The 21094-nt window shown below is 44.1% G+C and overlaps 1 protein-coding gene across 2 annotated transcripts in view; it reads right to left on the minus strand.

Moving 5' to 3' along the window:
• Positions 1-13142: 13142 nt before the first annotated feature.
• Positions 13143-21094, minus strand: part of LOC118382420 (IQ motif and SEC7 domain-containing protein 1-like) — an 88640-nt gene continuing 80688 nt past the window's right edge. The window contains exon 12 of one of the 2 annotated variants that reach the window (XM_052502249.1): positions 13143-14068. In XM_052502249.1, the coding sequence (XP_052358209.1) occupies positions 13658-14068 (411 nt within the window). In that variant the 3' untranslated portion in view covers positions 13143-13657. The remainder of the gene's footprint in view (positions 14069-21094) is intronic. The other variant, XM_052502251.1, reaches the window with a different exon arrangement.

The following is a 21094-nucleotide window of genomic DNA, read 5'->3' on the forward strand; positions in this document are numbered from 1 at the left end:
CTGTTCTGCCTTACTATTATTCGACCATGCTAGTCATTTATGAACATTTGAACATCTTGGCCATGTTCTGTTATAATCTCCACCCGGCACAGCCAGAAGAGGACGGGCCACCCCACATATGCTCTCTCTAATTCTCTCTTTCTTTCTTTCTCTCTCTCTCAGAGGACCTGAGCCCTAGGACAGTGCCCCAGGACTACATGACATGATGACTCCTTGCTGTCCCCGGTCCACCTGACTGTGCTGCTGCTCCAGTTTCAACTGTTCTGCCTTGTTATTATTCGACCATGCTGGTCATTTATGAACATTTGAACATCTTGGCCATGTTCTGTTATAATCTCCACCCGGCACAGCCAGAAGAGGACTGGCCACCCCACATAGCCTGGTTCCTCTCTAGGTTTCTTCCTAGGTTTTGGCCTTTCTAGGGAGTTTTTCCTAGCCACCGTGCTTCTACACCTGCATTGCTTGCTGTTTGGGGTTTTAGGCTGGGTTTCTGTACAGCACTTTGAGATATCAGCTGATGTACGAAGGGCTATATAAATACATTTGATTTGATTTGATTTGAGTATAGCCCACAAAGATCTCCGCCATGGCACAACCCAAGGGGGGGACGCCAACCCAGACAGGATGATCACATCAGTGACTCAACCCACTCAGGTGACGCACCCCGCCCAGGGACGGTATGAGAGAGTCCCAGTAAGCCAGTGACTCAGCCCCTGTAATAGGGTTAGAGGCAGAGAATCCCAGTGGAAAGAGGGGAACCGGCCAGGCAGAGACAGCAAGGGCGGTTCGTCGCTCCAGAGCCTTTCCGTTCACCTTCCCACTCCTGGGCCAGACTACACTCAATCATATGACCCACTGAAGAGATGAGTCTTCAGTAAAGACTTAAAGGTTGAGACCGAGTTTGCGTCTCTGACATGGGTAGGCAGACCGTTCCATAAAAATGGAGCTCTATAGGAGAAAGCCCTGCCTCCAGTTGTTTGTTTAGAAATTCTAGGGACAATTAGGAGGCCTGCGTCTTGTGACCGTAGCGTACGTGTAGGTATGTACGGCATGACCAAATCAGAGAGATACATGGGCTTGCTCCTACCTAATGCTTTGTAGGTTAGCAGTAAAACCTTGAAATCAGCCCTTGCTTTGACAGGAAGCCAGTGTAGGGAGGCTAGCACTGGAGTAATATGATCCAATTTGTTGGTTCTAGTCAGGATTCTAGCAGCCGTATTTAGCACTAACTGAAGTTTATTTAGTGCTTTATCTGGGTAGCCGGAAAGTAGAGCATTGCAGTAGTCTAACCTAGAAGTGACAAAAGCATGGATTCATTTTCCTGCATCATTTTTGGACAGAAAGTTTCTGATTTTTGCAATGTTACGTAGATGGAAAAAAGCTGTCCTCGAAATGGTCTTGATATGTTCTTCAAAAGAGAGATCAGGGTCCAGAGTAACGCCGAGGTCCTTCACAATTTTATTTGAGATGACTGTACAACCATCTAGATTAATTGTCAGATTCAACAGAAGATCTCTTTGTTTCTTGGGACCTAGAACAAGCATCTCTGTTTTGTCCGAGTTTAAAAGTCGAAAGTTTGCAGCCATCCACTTTCTTATGTCTGAAACACAGGCTTCTAGCGAGGGCAATTTTGGGGCTTCACCATGTTTCATTGAAATGTACAGCTGTGTGTCATCCGCATAGCAGTGAAAGTTAACATTATTATTAACATCATGAGATCTAGTATAAGAGTAAGACTATAATGTGTGATGTCCAAATAAATAATAACTCTGCCAATTTGCATGTTTGAGTGTCTATGTGTGTAACATGTAGTGCGTATAGCCTTAATATTCATAATTGTAATCCATATCGTATCACCATCATAGTTGCATCATAATTCCATTTAACATAATTGAAAAACACATCCCAGCATTTCCATAGCAATTGACGTTTCACATGAAAGAGGCCTTGCATTACTCTAGAGACGGCTTCACTACAGTACAAATGTATTCCATACAATATGTTATTATTCCCCAATGCCCCTACTCTGATATCGTGTTGTGGTCATGTTGTGTTGCTACCACACTCTGTTGTCATGTGATGTTGCCTTGCTATGTTGTTGTCTCTACCTTATTGCCCTTTGTGCTGTTGTCTGTGCCCAGTAATGTTTTTACCATGTTGTGTTGCTACCATGTTGTGGTCATGTTGTGTTGCTACCACACTCTGTTGTTTTTCTTCGGTCTCTCTCGTCGTGTTGTGTTGCTACCACACTCTGTTGTTGTCTTCGGTCTCTCTCGTCATGTTGTGTTGCTACCACACTCTGTTGTTGTCTTCGGTCTCTCTCGTCGTGTTGTGTTGTGGTCATGTTGTGTTGCTACCACACTCTGTTGTTGTCTTCGGTCTCTCTCGTCGTGTTGTGTTGTGGTCATGTTGTGTTGCTACCACACTCTGTTGTTGTCTTCGGTCTCTCTCGTCGTGTTGTGTTGCTACCACACTCTGTTGTTGTCTTCGGTCTCTCTCGTCATGTTGTGTTGCTACCACACTCTGTTGTTGTCTTCGGTCTCTCTCGTCATGTTGTGTTGCTACCACACTCTGTTGTTGTCTTCGGTCTCTCTCGTCATGTTGTGTTGCTACCACACTCTGTTGTTGTCTTCGGTCTCTCTCGTCATGTTGTGTTGCTACCACACTCTGTTGTTGTCTTCGGTCTCTCTCGTCATGTTGTGTTGCTACCACACTCTGTTGTTGTCTTCGGTCTCTCTCGTCATGTTGTGTTGCTACCACACTCTGTTGTTGTCTTCGGTCTCTCTCGTCATGTTGTGTTGCTACCACACTCTGTTGTTGTCTTCGGTCTCTCTCGTCATGTTGTGTTGCTACCACACTCTGTTGTTGTCTTCGGTCTCTCTCGTCATGTTGTGTTGCTACCACACTCTGTTGTTGTCTTCGGTCTCTCTCGTCATGTTGTGTTGCTACCACACTCTGTTGTTGTCTTCGGTCTCTCTCGTCATGTTGTGTTGCTACCACACTCTGTTGTTGTCTTCGGTCTCTCTCGTCATGTTGTGTTGCTACCACACTCTGTTGTTGTCTTCGGTCTCTCTCGTCATGTTGTGTTGTGGTCATGTTGTGTTGCTACCACACTCTGTTGTTGTCTTCGGTCTCTCTCGTCATGTTGTGTTGCTACCACACTCTGTTGTTGTCTTCGGTCTCTCTCGTCATGTTGTGTTGCTACCACACTCTGTTGTTGTCTTCGGTCTCTCTCGTCGTGTTGTGTTGCTACCACACTCTGTTGTTGTCTTCGGTCTCTCTCGTCATGTTGTGTTGCTACCACACTCTGTTGTTGTCTTCGGTCTCTCTCGTCGTGTTGTGTTGCTACCACACTCTGTTGTTGTCTTCGGTCTCTCTCGTCATGTTGTGTTGCTACCACACTCTGTTGTTGTCTTCGGTCTCTCTCGTCATGTTGTGTTGCTACCACACTCTGTTGTTGTCTTCGGTCTCTCTCGTGGTGTTGTGTTGCTACCACACTCTGTTGTTGTCTTCGGTCTCTCTCGTCATGTTGTGTTGCTACCACACTCTGTTGTTGTCTTCGGTCTCTCTCGTCGTGTTGTGTTGCTACCACACTCTGTTGTTGTCTTCGGTCTCTCTCGTCATGTTGTGTTGCTACCACACTCTGTTGTTGTCTTCGGTCTCTCTCGTCATGTTGTGTTGCTACCACACTCTGTTGTTGTCTTCGGTCTCTCTCGTCATGTTGTGTTGCTACCACACTCTGTTGTTGTCTTCGGTCTCTCTCGTCGTGTTGTGTTGTGTTGCTACCACACTCTGTTGTTGTCTTCGGTCTCTCTCGTCATGTTGTGTTGCTACCACACTCTGTTGTTGTCTTCGGTCTCTCTCGTCATGTTGTGTTGCTACCACACTCTGTTGTTGTCTTCGGTCTCTCTCGTCATGTTGTGTTGCTACCACACTCTGTTGTTGTCTTCGGTCTCTCTCGTCATGTTGTGTTGCTACCACACTCTGTTGTTGTCTTCGGTCTCTCTCGTCATGTTGTGTTGCTACCACACTCTGTTGTTGTCTTCGGTCTCTCTCGTCATGTTGTGTTGCTACCACACTCTGTTGTTGTCTTCGGTCTCTCTCGTGGTGTTGTGTTGCTACCACACTCTGTTGTTGTCTTCGGTCTCTCTCGTCGTGTTTTGTCCTGTATTTATATTTTTATTCCCCCGGCTGGAGGCCTTTTGCCGTCATTGTAGATAAGAATTTGTTCTTAACTGACTTGCCTAGTTAAGTAGAGGTTAAATATATATATATATATTCAGAGCCATATCCCTGTAATGCTTATGGGGGAGGTGTTGTATATATTCAGAGCCATATCCCTGTAATGTTTATAGGGGAGGTGTTGTATATATTCAGAGCCATATCCCTGTAATGTTTATAGGGGAGGTGTTGTATATATTCAGAGCCATATCCCTGTAATGTTTATAGGGGAGGTGTTGCTGTATATATTCAGAGCCATATAATAATAATAATATAATAATAATATATGCCATTTAGCTGACGCTTTTATCCAAAGCGACTTACAGTCATGTGTGCATACATTCTACGTATGGGTGGTCCCGGGAATCGAACCCACTACCCTGGCGTTACAAGCGCCATGCTCTACCAACTGAGCCACAGAAGGATCCCTGTAATGTTTATAGGGGAGGTGTTGTATATATCCAGAGCCATATCCCTGTAATGTTTATAGGGGAGGTGTTGCTGTATATATCCAGAGCCATATCCCTGTAATGTTTATAGGGGAGGAGTTACTGTATATATCCAGAGCCATATCCCTGTAATGTTTATAGGGGAGGTGTTGCTGTATATATTCAGAGCCATATCCCTGTAATGTTTACAGGGGAGGAGTTACTGTATATATCCAGAGCCATATCCCTGTAATGTTTATAGGGGAGGTGTTGCTGTATATATTCAGAGCCATATCCCTGTAATGTTTACAGGGGAGGAGTTACTGTATATATCCAGAGCCATATCCCTGTAATGTTTATAGGGGAGGTGTTGCTGTATATATTCAGAGCCATATCCCTGTAATGTTTATAGGGGAGGTGTTGCTGTATATATTCAGAGCCATATCCCTGTAATGTTTATAGGGGAGGTGTTGCTGTATATATTCAGAGCCATATCCCTGTAATGTTTATAGGGGAGGTGTTGTATATATTCAGAGCCATATCCCTGTAATGTTTATAGGGGAGGAGTTACTGTATATATCCAGAGCCATATCCCTGTAATGTTTATAGGGGAGGTGTTGCTGTATATATTCAGAGCCATATCCCTGTAATGTTTATAGGGGAGGTGTTGTATATATTCAGAGCCATATCCCTGTAATGTTTATAGGGGAGGTGTTGCTGTATATATTCAGAGCCATATCCCTGTAATGTTTATAGGGGAGGTGTTGCTGTATATATTCAGAGCCATATCCCTGTAATGTTTATAGGGGAGGTGTTGTATATATTCAGAGCCATATCCCTGTAATGTTTATAGGGGAGGAGTTACTGTATATATTCAGAGCCATATCCCTGTAATGTTTATAGGGGAGGTGTTGCTGTATATATTCAGAGCCATATCCCTGTAATGTTTACAGGGGAGGAGTTACTGTATATATCCAGAGCCATATCCCTGTAATGTTTATAGGGGAGGTGTTGCTGTATATATTCAGAGCCATATCCCTGTAATGTTTATAGGGGAGGTGTTGCTGTATATATTCAGAGCCATATCCCTGTAATGTTTAGAGAAGATCTTATGTCAAGTGTTATTGAAATGTTGTGGTTGGAGGTTCACCTGCCTCATCTAAAGCCTTTTCTTTTGGGGTTCTGCTACAGGCCACCAGGTGCTAACAGTCGGTATCTAAATAATATGTGTGCACTGCCTTGCTTTATGTTGGCCAGCTTCCAGTTGTTAATGAGAACTTGTTCTCAACTGGCCTACCTGATTAAACTCAGTACTTTGTGGAAGCATCATTCTTCTCTGGAGATCCTCTCAAGCTCTGTCAGGTTAGATGGGGAGCATCGCTGCAGACCTACAGTTGAAGTCGGAAGTTAGCATGCACTTAGGTTGGAATCACTTAGGTTGGAATCAATAAAGCTTGTTTTTCAACCACTCCACAAATGTATTGTTAACAAACTAAAGTTTTGGCAAGTCGTTTAGCACATCTACTTTGTGCATGACGCAAGACCAACAATTTTTTAAAGACAGATTATTTCACTTATAATTCACTGTATCACTATTCCAGTGGGTCAGAGGTTTACATACACTAAGTTGACTGTGCCTTTAAACAGCTTGGAACATTCCAGAAAAGGATGTTATGGCTTTAGAATCTTCTGAAAGGCTATTTGAGTCAATTGGAGGTGTACTATTTGAGTCAATTGGAGGTGTACTATTTGAGTCAATTGGAGGTGTACTATTTGAGTCAATTGGAGGTGTACTATTTGAGTCAATTGGAGGTGTACCTGTGTATGTACTTCAGGGCCTACCTTCAAAAAACTCAGTGCCTCTTTGCTTGACATCATGGGAAAATCAAAAGAAATCAGCCAAGACCTCAGAAGAAAAATTGTAGACCTCCACAAGTCTGTTTCATCCTTGGGAGCAATTTCCAAATGCCTGAAGGTACCGCGTTCATCTGTACAAACAATAGTAGGCAAGTATAAACACCATGGGACCAAGCAGCCGTCCTACCGCTCAGGAAGGAGACACGTTCTGTCTCCTAGAGATGAATGTACTTTGGTGCGAAAAATGCAAATCAATCCCAGAACAGCAGCAAAGGACTTTGTGAAGATGCTGGAGGAAACAGGTACAACAGTATCTATATCCACAGTAAAACGAGTCCTTTATTGCCATAACCTGAAAGGCCGCTCAGCAAGGAAGAAGCCACAGACTACGGTTTGCAACTACACATGGGGACAACGATTGCTTTTTGGAGAAATGTCCTCTGATCTGATGAAATAAAAGTAGAACGATTTGGCAATAATGACCTTCGTTATGTTTGGAGGAAAAAGGGGGATTCTTGCAAGCCCAATCGTGAAGCATGGGGGTGGCAGCATCATGTTGTGGGTGTGCTTTGCTGCAGGAGGGACTGGTGCACTTCACAATATAGATGGCATCATGATGAAGTAAAATTATGTGGATATATTGAAGCAACATCTCAAGACATCAGTCAGGAAGTTAAAACTTGGTAGCAAATGGGTCTTCCAAATGAACAATGACCCCAAGCATACTTCCAAAGTTGTGGCAAAATGGCTTCAGGACAACAAAGTCAACGTTTTGGAGTGGCCATCACAAAGTCCTGACCTCAAGCCTATAGAACATGTGTGGGCAGAACTGAAAAAGCGTGTGCGAGCAAGGAGGCCTACAAACCTACCTCAGTTACACCAACTCTGTCAGGAGGAATGGGCCAAAATTCACCCAACTTATTGTGGGAAGCTTGAGGAAGGCTACCCAAAATGTTTGACCCAAGTTAACCTGTTCAGGATACCACGGTTTACTGCCCCTTCTGGAGGATTTGGGTACCCATATAAAACATGATACATTTTTGTCAAAAGTTGCTAATAAAAAATATTATCGAATAGAAAACACTCTAAAGCTTTTAAAACCGTTTAAATTATGTCTCTATGTATAGCAGAACTCTCAAAATCTGCATTTTCCCAAAATATCTCTTCTCATCTGAAAAGTTGGGTCACCTTTGACCTCATCGCAAACACCCTTCCCAAACAGTCACAGCACCCGGAAGAGTCTCCACGTGTTCAGCGTGATCTCAGCTTTCAATGGGGCTTCTCATTGTGAGAATCGCCTGCTCGCAAGAGTTTGAGCACGCGGTAAGCTCTCAGTCACTCAAAAAAACCTGTGCGCAATGGTCAAGTCCTCTCTCTTTTCCAAGATCGATTGAACAGTGCTTGTGTTTCTGTTTGTTCTCAAAATTGCTGTACACCTTTATAACATGTTAAAGCTTGATTATGAAGTTAGTTTGACAAGTTTACTCGACATATTATATATTCTTTCGAAGTTTTGGTGCGCAACCACTTCAATTTTGACTACATTTTTACCAAAATCAGGCTATTTTGAGAACCGAAAGACGCAGACTTGAAAACTGAACGCTAATTTGGTGAGTATAATCCCTTACAGGTCGTTTGATGGAAGAATAACAAAGGTAAGGGAATATTTAATGTATTCATTTTGGGTTTCTGTCGACTCCAAGATAGAGGAGTCATTATGCTACTGTGGGAGCGCCGACTCCATATTATAGTCTAGTGAACGCAAAATGTAACGTTAAAATTAAATGTAACAATGCAATTGCATTTAGAAGAAGTGTATCTTGCTATACATATGTAAAACATGCATATTTAGTCAAAGTTTATGATGTGTATTCCTTGTTAGCTGACGTTATCTGCCGGGGCTATCGTCATTTCTCAGGACATTTGGGTAGCATTTTTTGAACGATGCATCATTGTAAACAGAGATTTATGGATATATATAGCATATTATTGAAAAAAAATGAATGCACTGTGTAACATGTTATATTACTGTCATCTGATGAAGATTTCAAAAGGTTAGTGAAATGATTTTTCTTTTAATCCTGCGTTTGTTGATTGCATATTTTTTCCTACTTGGCTATGCAAATTAGCTGTGTCTTTGCTAATGAGCTATGTCTGCGGTGGTGGTTTGACATAAATATGTGCTATGTTTTCGCCGTAAAACATTTTAGAAATCTGACTTGCTGGCTAGATAAACAACTTGTTTATCTTTCATTTGAGCTATTTTACTTGTTAATGTGTGGAGGTTAAATATTTTTAGGAATATTTTTGCGCATTGTGCGTTATGGTAATGAGCTTGAGCTGTAGTCACGCTACCAGCAGAGGAATAAAACTCCCGAGCTGGTTAAACAATTTAAAGGCAATGCTACAACATAATAATTGAGTGTATGTAAACTTCTGACCCACTGGGAATGTGATGAAATAAGTAAATGCTGAAATAAATAATTGTCTGTACTATTATTCTGACATTTCACATTCCTAAAATTAAGTGGTAATCCTAACTGACCGAAGACAGGGAATTTTTATGTGGATTAAATGTCATTTATTGTGAAAAACGGAGTTTAAATGTATTTGACTAAGGTGAATGTAAACTTCCGACTTCAACTGTATTTTCAGGTCTCCCCATTGACGTCCAATCGGGTTCAAGTCTGGGCTTTGGCTGGGCAACTCAAGGACATTCACTCCCGAAGCCACTCCTGCATTGTCTTGACTGTGTGCTTAGGGTTGTTGTCCTGTTGGGAAGGTGAACCTTTGCCCCAGTCTGAGGTCCTGAGCGCTCTGGAGCAGGTTTTCCATCAAGGATATCTCTGTACATTGCTCCGTTCATCTTTCCCTCAATCCTGACTAGTCTCCCAGTCCCTGCAGCTGAAAAACATCCCCATAGCATGATGCTGCCACCACCATGCTTCAGTGTAGAAATGGTGCCATGTTTCCTCCAGACGTGACTCTTGGTATTCAGAGCAGGGAGTTCCATCTTGGTTTCATCAGACCATAGAATCTTGTTTGTTTCTATGGTCTGAGTCTTTTAGGTGCTTTGGGTTCTTAGGTGCATTGGGTTCTCGGTAACCTCCCTGACCATGGCCCTTCTCCCCTGATCGCCCGCTCTTGGAAAACTTTTGGTGGTTCCAAACTTCTTCCATTTAAGAATGATGGAGGCCACTGTGTTCTTGGGGACATTCAATGCTGTAGAAATGTTTTGGTACCCTTCCCCAGATCTGTGCCTCGACACAATCCTGTCTCGGATCTCTACGGACATTTCCTTCAACATTATGGCTTGGTTTTTGCTCTGACATCCACTGTCAACTGTGGACCTTATATAAACAGGTGTGCCTTTCCAAATAATCAATTGAATTTACCACCGGTGGACTCCAATCAAGTTGTAGAAACATCTCAATTTCAAGTCTCTTATGAATACTTATGTAAATAAGGTATTCCTGTTTCTGAAGTTAAAAAAAAACCTGTTGTTTTCACTTTGTCATTATTGGGTATTGTGTGTAGTTTGAGATGTTTTATTTATTCTTAAACCATTTTAGAATAAGGCTGTGACGTAACAAAATGTGTAAAAAGTCTCAAACTAAACACTCTTATGTACTTTTCCTCTTGCTCGGTTGTGCACTGTGGCCTCCCACTCCTCTTTCTATTCTGCTTAGCGCCAGTTTGCTCTGTTCTGTGAAGGGAGTCGTACACAGCGTTGTACGAGATCTTCAGTTTCTTGGCAATTTCTCGCATGGAATAGCCTTAATTTCTCAGAACAAGAATAGACTGACGAGTTTCAGAATAAAGTTTTATATTTCTGGCCATTTTGAGCCTGTAATTGAACCCACAAATGCTGATGCTCCAGATACTCAACTAGTCTAAAGAAGACCCGTTGTATTGCTGCTTAATCAGGACAACAGTTTTCAGCTGTGCTAACATAATTGCAAATGGGTTTTCTAATGATCAATTAGCCTTTTAAAATTATAAACTTGATTAGCTTACACAACGTGCCATTGAAACACAAGAGTGATGGTTGCTGATAATGGTCCTCGGTACACCTATGTAGATATTCCATTAAACAATCAGCTGGTTCCATCTACAATAGTCATTTACAACATTAACAATGTCTACACTGTATTTCTGATCAATTTGATCTCATTTTAATGGCAAAAAATGTGATTTTCTTTCAAAAACAAGGCCATTTCTAAGTGACTCCAAACTTTTGAGCGGTAGTGTGTGTAATATATATATACACACACACACACTACATATATATATACATAGCCATATAGTGTACTGTATATATGGTTCTGGAGAGGACTAAAGCCATATGGTATACCGTCTATATATTTCTATAGAGGACTACAGCAGTATATACACATGGAGAGGACTACAGCAGTATATACACATGGAGAGGACTACAGCAGTATATACACATGGAGAGGACTACAGCAGTATATACACATGGAGAGGACTACAGCAGTATATACACATGGAGAGGACTACAGCAGTATATACACATGGAGAGGACTACAGCAGTATATACACATGGAGAGGACTACAGCAGTATATACACATGGAGAGGACTACAGCAGTATATACACATGGAGAGGACTACAGCAGTATATACACATGGAGAGGACTACAGCAGTATATACACATGGAGAGGACTACAGCAGTATATACACATGGAGAGGACTACAGCAGTATATACACATGGAGAGGACTACAGCAGTATATACACATGGAGAGGACTACAGCAGTATATACACATGGAGAGGACTACAGCAGTATGTACACATGGAGAGGACTACAGCAGTATGTACACATGGAGAGGACTACAGCAGTATGTATATGAAGCACACATAAACACAACGTACCCATGGATAACGAGACAAAACAAAGATGGAGGACAGACGGGGTCACACTCAGCCAGCAGAGATTATACTTCCCGAAGAGAGTCAGTCAATCTGTTTTACTGTGAAACCAAACACTGACACAATGAGTATCATTCAGCAGTCAGCTAGTCATCCTGCTAGGCTACAGCCCACTAGGCTCAGTCTTCAGCCCGCTAGGCTAGCATAGAATCCCACCCCTTTCCTATACCTGTCCTTCAAATCAAAACATGAGTGGAGGTGAATCCATATTAAACAGTGCTCAGGGTCAGGCCAGACTGCTTGGTGGAGGTGAATCCATATTAAACAGTGGTAGGGTAAGGCCAGACTGCTGGGTGGAGGTGAATCCATATTAAACAGCTGTAGGGGTCAGGCCAGACTGCTGGGTGGAGGTGAATCCATATTAAACAGCAGTAGGGTTCAGCCAGACTGCTGGGTGGAGGTGAATCCATATTAAACAGCTGTAGGGTTCAGCCAGACTGCTGGGTGGAGGTGAATCCATATTAAACAGCTGAAGGGTTCAGCCAGACTGCTGGGTGGAGGTGAATCCATATTAAACAGCTGTAGGGTTCAGCCAGACTGCTGGGTGGAGGTGAATCCATATTAAACAGCTGTAGGGTTCAGCCAGACTGCTGGGTGGAGGTGAATCCATATTAAACAGCTGTAGGGTTCAGCCAGACTGCTGGGTGGAGGTGAATACATGAAGAGGTCCAGAGTTAGGCTCTGTTCTTTTTTCCTTTCCCACGAGACAGACCCGGTTTTATCCAGTTTAAACTGGACTGAACCGGTCAGTAGAACAGTAAACTAGTGTGAAGTAGTTTGGAGCACAGTGATCCACTTTGAACCCAGTCTGATCTGGTTTGTCTCTAGGAAGCACAGTGACTAACCCAGCCGAGATCCGGTCGGTAGATACAGAACTCTGCTGTGGAACCAGAACCAACCAGGTAGAATCCTCACAGTTGTAATCCAAAGGTAACCAGATAAATATACACTGATAAGCCTAATAACTAAAACTAGCTTTGATGGGCTTATTGATCAGAATAGTGAAACTATACCACAGGTCTGCTACGTAAATAGAGTATAATACTGCCTTATGGACGGTCTGTTAACAACAATAATAACAACAGATTATATTATTATCATTATTTATACAAAATACATTAATATGCATGATATACACAAAGCAAAGTGACTAAATTAGTCAATGCTTTAATAATTGGCACAGTTATTTATGTCTGTTATTGTACAGAGGCAATGAGCTATCAATATCACAGTGAAATGACACCTACGGCTGGACTGCATTATAACACTGGAACAGCTGCTCGCTTTGTCTATAAACGGGCTGTCATGTTGGTCTACACATTCTAAAGTCAGGTTGCTACTATTGAGAAACACTTTCTGCTCCTGTCAACACTAGTAGGCAAGTAATAACTTAATAACATATGTGATATATATTCCCAGTAATTCCTTGATTGATATAAAACAGAAAATAGATAAAGATTTAGATAGATGTATATTTTAAATAGCCATGGTGTTGACTTGCTTTGTGTTGCTTGGTCAGGAGAAGAAAGACATAATGTAGATATCATTTTTCAATCAGCTGTACTAAAGGATCAGTCTAGTTTTAAAGTTAATTTCCTCCAATTCTGCACATTTTGCCATTGTGTATTCTATTAGTCTAACTCTTAACAATAAGTCGAGACACCAACTTGCCCCCCCCAAAAAAAAACTATATATTTTTAAAGGCTCATGCGTCCCGTGGGCCTCGAGTTACCCATTCCTGGTCTAGAGGAACATGTAGTTTCTCCATTCTTAAGGTGGCGATGAGTTGTATGGATAGTTGGGAGGTACTGCTGACAGACCCAGTCAACTGGAGGACACCAGAGCTGGGCCATGGAACCTCCTCTTCTCCCTGTCCCTTGGAGGGTCTCTGGATGAGGTGAGAATTCAGTCTAGATATCCATAATGTCAGTCCAAGCAACCATGTCCCGGTCCTGGTCAGCAGTCGGAGACATCTGTCCCCATCTGTCCCCATCTGTCCCCATTGTATCTTGTAAGTCCTGTAGGGGACAGGAGCTCTAACCAGAGGTCCTGCCATCCATCCGTCCCTAGTCTGTCTCTGTACGCCAAACACAACAGGTGTGTGTGTGTGTGTGTGTGTATGTGTGTGTGTATGTGTGTATGTGTGTGTGTGTGTCTGTGTCTGTGTGTGTGTGTGTGTGTCTGTGTGAGTTTCTGTCCTCAAACCACGGTGCTGATGCCGCTGTGTTTGGGCTTGGTGGAGGAGGCAGTGGGGGTGGTGGGCAGTGGGTGGTGGTGAGGAGGGGGAGGTGGATGAGATGAGGAAGGGGCAGACCCAGGGGCTGGGGGGTGGTAGTGGTGGTGGTGGTGGTAGGGTGGAGGGTTCTGGCAGTACTGGGCTCCTTGAAGCAACTGGTTCTGTGTATCTGCCTGGCTCTGGGCCGTCTGGTGCAGATTGGTGGGGTGCTGGGGGGACAGGGAGGGGGACTTGGCCCTCTTGGTCCCAAACAAAGAGCCCAGGAGGGAAGAGGAGGTGGTGGGGACGGAATGTCCTCTGGAAGGACCGTCTCTGTCTCGGGAAGACATGGCTCTGCGTCTCATGTGGGGACTGGGGTGGCTAATGATGGAGCCCTGTGGACCAGAGAGGACAGTTAGGACACAGACAGAGCAATCAGTCACACTATGAAGTTACTAACAGTGGTTACACTGTGGAACAGACCGTACAGTCAGAACTGCAGACTTGGCAACCAGACAATTGGCCAATCACTGATCAACTGACCTGGTCCTGGAGAGATACAGGAATGTGCAGGGTTTCGCTCTACCCCAACACAAATGCCAGCTAATCAAATGGTCATTAAGACCTTGTACGGCTGAATCAGGTTGTGTCAGTGCAGGGCTGGAACAAAAGCTTGCACATCGTGTAGCTCTTTAGGACTTTAGGATTGTGGAACATATCTTAGAACAGAACAGGTGACATTAAACAAGGCTTTTTCAAATTAACCTTCATAGCCATGACATTCAAATCAAATCAAATATTATTAACCTTCATAGCCATGACATTCAAATCAAATCAAATATTATTAACCTTCATAGCCATGACATTCAAATCAAATAAAATATTATTAACCTTCATAGCCATGCTGCATCCAGACCAGGATTATATTCACACCGGACATTCAAATCAAATCAAATATTATTAACCTTCATAGCCATGCTGCATCCAGACCAGGATTATATTATGTTCACACCGGACATTCAAATCAAATCAAATATTATTTGTCAAATGCGCCAAACACAACAGGTGTAGGTAGACCTTACGGTGAAATGCTTACTTAGACCCCTTAACCAACAATGCAGGAATAGAGTTAATAAACTATTTATTAAATATACACCACTAGTCAAAACTTTTAGAAAACCTACTCATTCAAAGGTTTTTCTTAATTTTACTATTTTCTACATTGTAGAATAATAGTGAAGACATGAAAACTATGAAATAACACATATGGAATCATGTAGTAACCCCCCAAAAGTTTTAAACAAATAAAAATATATTTTATATTGAGATTCTTAAACAGCCACCCGTTGCCTTGATGACAGCTTTGCACACTCTTGGCATTCTCTCAACCAGCTTTATGAGGTAGTCACCTGGAATGCATTTGAATTAACCGGTGTGACTTGTTAAGAGTTAATTTCTGGAATTTCTTATCTTAATGCGTTTAGTTAAGCCAATCGGTTGTGTTGTGACAAGGTAGGGGTGGTATACAGAAGATAGCCCTATTTGGTAAAAGACCAAGTCCACATTATGGCAAGAACAGCTCAAATAAGCAAAGAGAAACGACAGTCCATCATTACTTTAAGACATGAAAGTCAGTCAATACGGAACATTTCAATAATTTAAGGAATTTCTTCAAGTGCAGTCGCAAAAAACATCAAGCGCTATGATGAAACCGTCTCTCATGAGGACCGCCACAGGAAAGGAAGACCCAGAGTTACCTCTGCTGCAGAGGATAAGTTCATTAGAGTTAACTGTCTCTCATGAGGACCGCCACAGGAAAGGAAGACCCAGAGTTCCCTCTGCTGCAGAGGATACGTTCATTAGAGTTAACTGTCTCTCATGAGGACCGCCACAGGAAAGGAAGACCCAGAGTTCCCTCTGCTGCAGAGGATACGTTCATTAGAGTTAACTGTCTCTCATGAGGACCGCCACAGGAACTGAAGACCCAGAGTTCCCTCTGCTGCAGAGGATACGTTCATTAGAGTTAACTGTCTCTCATGAGGACCGCCACAGGAAAGGAAGACCCAGAGTTACCTCTGCTGCAGAGGATACGTTCATTAGAGTTAACTGTCTCTCATGAGGACCGCCACAGGAAAGGAAGGCCCAGAGTTCCCTCTGCTGCAGAGGATAAGATCATTAGAGTTAACTGTCTCTCATGAGGACCGCCACAGGAAAGGATTACCCAGAGTTACCTCTGCTGCAGAGGATACGTTCATTAGAGTTAACTGTCTCTCATGAGGACCGCCACAGGAAAGGATTACCCAGAGTTCCCTCTGCTGCAGAGGATACGTTCATTAGAGTTAACTGTCTCTCATGAGGACCGCCACAGGAAAGGAAGACCCAGAGTTCCCTCTGCTGCAGAGGATCAGTTCATTAGAGAGTTAACTGGCTCTCATGAGGACCACCACAGGAAAGGAAGACCCAGAGTTCCCTCTGCTGCAGAGGATACGTTCATTAGAGTTAACTGTCTCTCATGAGGACCGCCACAGGAAAGGATTACCCAGAGTTACCTCTGCTGCAGAGGATACGTTCATTAGAGTTAACTGTCTCTCATGAGGACCGCCACAGGAAAGGATTACCCAGAGTTACCTCTGCTGCAGAGGATACGTTCATTAGAGTTAACTGTCTCTCATGAGGACCGCCACAGGAAAGGATTACCCAGAGTTCCCTCTGCTGCAGAGGATACGTTCATTAGAGTTAACTGTCTCTCATGAGGACCGCCACAGGAAAGGAAGACCCAGAGTTCCCTCTGCTGCAGAGGATACGTTCATTAGAGAGTTAACTGGCTCTCATGAGGACCGCCACAGGAAAGGAAGACCCAGAGTTACCTCTGCTGCAGAGGATACGTTCATTAGAGTTAACTGTCTCTCATGAGGACCGCCACAGGAAAGGAAGACCCAGAGTTCCCTCTGCTGCAGAGGATACGTTCATTAGAGAGTTAACTGGCTCTCATGAGGACCACCACAGGAAAGGAAGACCCAGAGTTACCTCTGCTGCAGAGGATACGTTCATTAGAGTTAACTGTCTCTCATGAGGACCGCCACAGGAAAGGAAGACCCAGAGTTCCCTCTGCTGCAGAGGATACGTTCATTAGAGAGTTAACTGGCTCTCATGAGGACCGCCACAGGAAAGGAAGACTCAGAGTTACCTCTGCTGCAGAGGATACGTTCATTAGAGTTACCAGCCTCAGAAATTGCAGCTCAAATAAATGCTCCACAGAGTTCAAGTTTTTATTTTATTTTTATCCTTTATTTAACTAGGCAAATTCTTATTTACAATGACGGCCTACCAAAAGGCCTCCTGCAGGGACAAGGGCTGGGATATAAATGTTTTATATACACTACCATTCAAAAGTTTTGGGTCACTAAGAAATGTTCTTGTTTTCCATGAAAAAATGCATAAAATTAGTTGTAAAATGAATAGAAAATATAGTCAAGACGTTGACAAGGTTATAAATTATGATTTTTAATTGAAATAATAATTGTCTCCTTCAAACTTGTATTTGGGACAAATCATTCATTAAACCTCAACTAAATCTTGTAATAAATAATGTGGAAATTGAGATGACTAAACTGCTTAGAGTAACCCAAGGTCTCCTGAGTGGCGCAGTGGTCTAAAGCACTGCATCTCAGTGCAAGAGGAGCCACTACAGTCCCTGGTTCGATTCCAGGCTGGAACACATCCAGTCGTAATGAGAGTCCCATTGGGCAGCGCCTTCCAGGTTTGACCCGGGTAGGCCATCGTCAATACAAATTTGTTCTTAACTGACATGCCCAGTAAAACAAAGGTAAAAAAAAAATATGTCATGGACAAAACATGCAATAGTTACAATAGTTGCTAAGATGGGGAGAAGTATGTCCCTAATAAAGTGATGCTCTGCCTTCTTAACAACACTATCAACAAGGCAGGTCCTACAGGCCCTAGTTTCTACCTTCTTAACAGCACTATCAACGAGGCAGGTCCTACCGGCCCTAGTTTCTACCTTCTTAACAGCACTATCAACGAGGCAGGTCCTACAGGCCCTAGTTTCTACCTTCTTAACAACACTATCAACAAGGCAGGTCCTACAGGCCCTAGTTTCTACCTTCTTAACAACACTATCAACGAGGCAGGTCCTACAGGCCCTAGTTTCTACCTTCTTAACAGCACTATCAACAAGGCAGGTCCTACAGGCCCTAGTTTCTACCTCCGTAACAGCACTATCAACCAGGCAGGTCCTACAGGCCCTAGTTTCTACCTCCGTAACAGCACTATCAACAAGGCAGGTCCTACAGGCCCTAGTTTCTACCTTCTTAACAACACTATCAACAAGGCAGGTCCTACAGGCCCTAGTTTCTACCTTCTTAACAACACTATCAACAAGGCAGGTCCTACAGGCCCTAGTTTCTACCTCCGTAACAGCACTATCAACAAGGCAGGTCCTACAGGCCCTAGTTTCTACCTCCGTAACAGCACTATCAACAAGGCAGGTTCTACAGGCCCTAGTTTCTAACTTTCCAAAAAATTTAAAAAATCCAAAAATTAAAAGAGCGCCCCCTATCTCGAAGAAGTTAAAGCAAAAATCTTTGTCCAGTTCGAGGTAAGTAATCACTGTTCTGATGTCCAGAAGCTATTTTCGGTCATAAGATACGGTAGCTGTAATGGCCGTTGTTGGTGGAAGAAGGTGAGGACCAAGGTGCAGCATGGTGTGTTTCCATAGTTATTAAAATTAACACGGAAATAACAAAAAATACCAAAGAGAAACGACCAAAAACAGTTCTGGCTGGTGCAGACACACAACAGAAAACAATCACCCACCAAACACAATGGAAAACAGGCTCCCTAAATATGGTTCTCAATCAGGGACAACGATAGACAGCTGCCTCTGATTGAGAACCATACCAGGCCAAACACAATGGAAAACAGGTTCCCTAAATATGGTTCTCAATCAGGGACAACGATAGACAGCTGCCTCTGATTGAGAACCATATCAGGCCAAACACAATGGAAAACAGGCTCCCTAAATATGGTTCTCAATCAGGGACAACGATAGACAGCTGCCTCTGATTGAGAACCATATCAGGCCAAACACAGAAATAGCAAATCATAGAAAAACGAAACACAGACAACCCACCCAACTCACACCCTGACCATACTAAAACAAAGACATAACAAAAGAACTAAGGTCAGAACGTGACAGTAACAGCAACATTATGTACAAAATGAGTTACTATCAATGCAAAAAAACTAAGGAAATAGCACAGGTGATTAGGAGCCAGTAAAATAAAATTCAGCTACACACTCAGGATGCCGCCTCTCAGTTTTAACTGGGATATGTCTGTCGATATCTAAGGCATGCATTTCATGATGTGCTCGATGGAACTTTACTTTAAATGAAACATCTGGGATTGATCAACGATATCGCCATATTGCTGAAAATAGATTAATGACATCTCATGAAATCTCATCTTGTTGCTGACCAATAGGATCTATCATTGCTGCTCTGTCCTGACCTATAGAATGTAGAGTTGCTGCTCTGTAGCTCAGTAGAGGAGTTAGGCTCAGGTAGAGGAGAGTATAGAGGGTTGGAGAGGAAGAGGTTTTCTTGGTGCACAGTGTCACAACTGTCTCAGTTGAACAGGTTTTCTTGGTGCACAGTGTCACAACTGTCTCAGTTGAACAGGTTTTCTTGGTGCACAGTGTCACAACTGTCTCAGTTGAACAAACAGCAGAAAGAAAACGACAACAAAATAAACTAAACAACCAGAAACAGACTAACAAGAGATCAATGATCAGAGTAACTGTGCAGTATAGTAATTAGCTGTATTAGTCCATCATGCTGGCAGAATGAACATAAAACAGAATAACAAGCAGGCCAAGCATGCAGCAGGTGGTATCCCAATCCTCCCCTCCACTCCTGAAGACAACCAGGGTGAAGAAAAGGTTGAGCCCAGCCACTGAGACCAGCACAAGTAAGAAACAAAAGATACAGGAACATAGAACAGAAATAGAAAGCAGAGAAAACAGGGTGCAGGAACAGGGAACAGGGAACAGGGTGCAGGAACAGGGAGCAGGGTGCAGGAACAGGGAGCAGGAACAGGGAACAGGGAACAGGAACAGAGAACAGGGTGCAGGAACAGAGAACAGGGAGCAGGAACAGGGAACAGGGTGCAGGATCAGGGAACAGGGTGCAGGAACAGGGAACAGGGTGCAGGAACAGGGAGCAGGAACAGGGAACAGGGAACAGGAACAGAACAGGGTGCAGGAACAGAGAACAGGGAGCAGGAACAGGGAACAGGGTGCAGGATCAGGGAACAGGGAGCAGGAACAGGGAACAGGGTACAGGAACAGGGTGCAGGATCAGGGAGCAGGAACAGAGAACAGGGTGCAGGAACAGAGAACAGGAACAGGGAACAGGGAACAGGGTGCAGGATCAGGGAGCAGGAACAGGGAACAGGGTGCAGGAACAGGGAACAGGGAGCAGGATCAGGGAACAGGGTGCAGGAACAGGGAACAGGGTGCAGGAACAGGGAACAGGGTGCAGGAACAGGGAACAGGGTGCAGGAACAGGGAACAGGAACAGGGAACAGGGAGCAGGAACAGGGAGCAGGAACAGGGAACAGGGTGCAGGAACAGGGAACAGGGTGCAGGAACAGGGAACAGGGAGCAGGGAGCAGGAACAGGGAACAGGGTGCAGGAACAGGGAACAGGGAGCAGGATCAGGGAACAGGGTGCAGGAACAGGGAACAGGGAGCAGGAACAGGGAACAGGGTGCAGGAACAGGGAACAGGGAGCAGGAACAGGGAACAGGGAGCAGGAACAGGGAACAGGGAGCAGGAACAGGGAACAGGGTGCAGGAACAGGGAACAGGGAGCAGGAACAGGGAACAGGGAGCAGGAACAGGGAACAGGGAGCAGGAACAGGGTGCAGGATCAGGGAACAGGGAGCAGGAACAGGGAACAGGGTGCAGGAACAGGGAACAGGGAACAGGGTGCAGGAACAGGGAACAGGGAACAGGGAACAGGGTGCAGGAACAGGGAACAGGGTGCAGGATCAGGGAACAGGGTGCAGGAACAGGGAACAGGGAACAGGGAGCAGGAACAGGGAACAGGGAGCAGGAACAGGGAACAGGGTGCAGGAACAGGGAACAGGGAACAGGGAGCAGGAACAGGGAACAGGGAGCAGGAACAGGGAACAGGGTGAAGGAACAGGGAACAGGGTGCAGGAACAGAGAACAGGGAGCAGGAACAGGGAACAGGGTGCAGGATCAGGGAACAGGGAGCAGGAACAGGGAACAGGGTACAGGAACAGGGTGCAGGATCAGGGAGCAGGAACAGAGAACAGGGTGCAGGAACAGAGAACAGGAACAGGGAACAGGGTGCAGGATCAGGGAACAGGGAACA

The sequence above is a fragment of the Oncorhynchus keta genome, unplaced genomic scaffold (assembly GCF_023373465.1).
Source record: "Oncorhynchus keta strain PuntledgeMale-10-30-2019 unplaced genomic scaffold, Oket_V2 Un_contig_1530_pilon_pilon, whole genome shotgun sequence".
Lineage (NCBI taxonomy): Eukaryota > Metazoa > Chordata > Actinopteri > Salmoniformes > Salmonidae > Oncorhynchus > Oncorhynchus keta.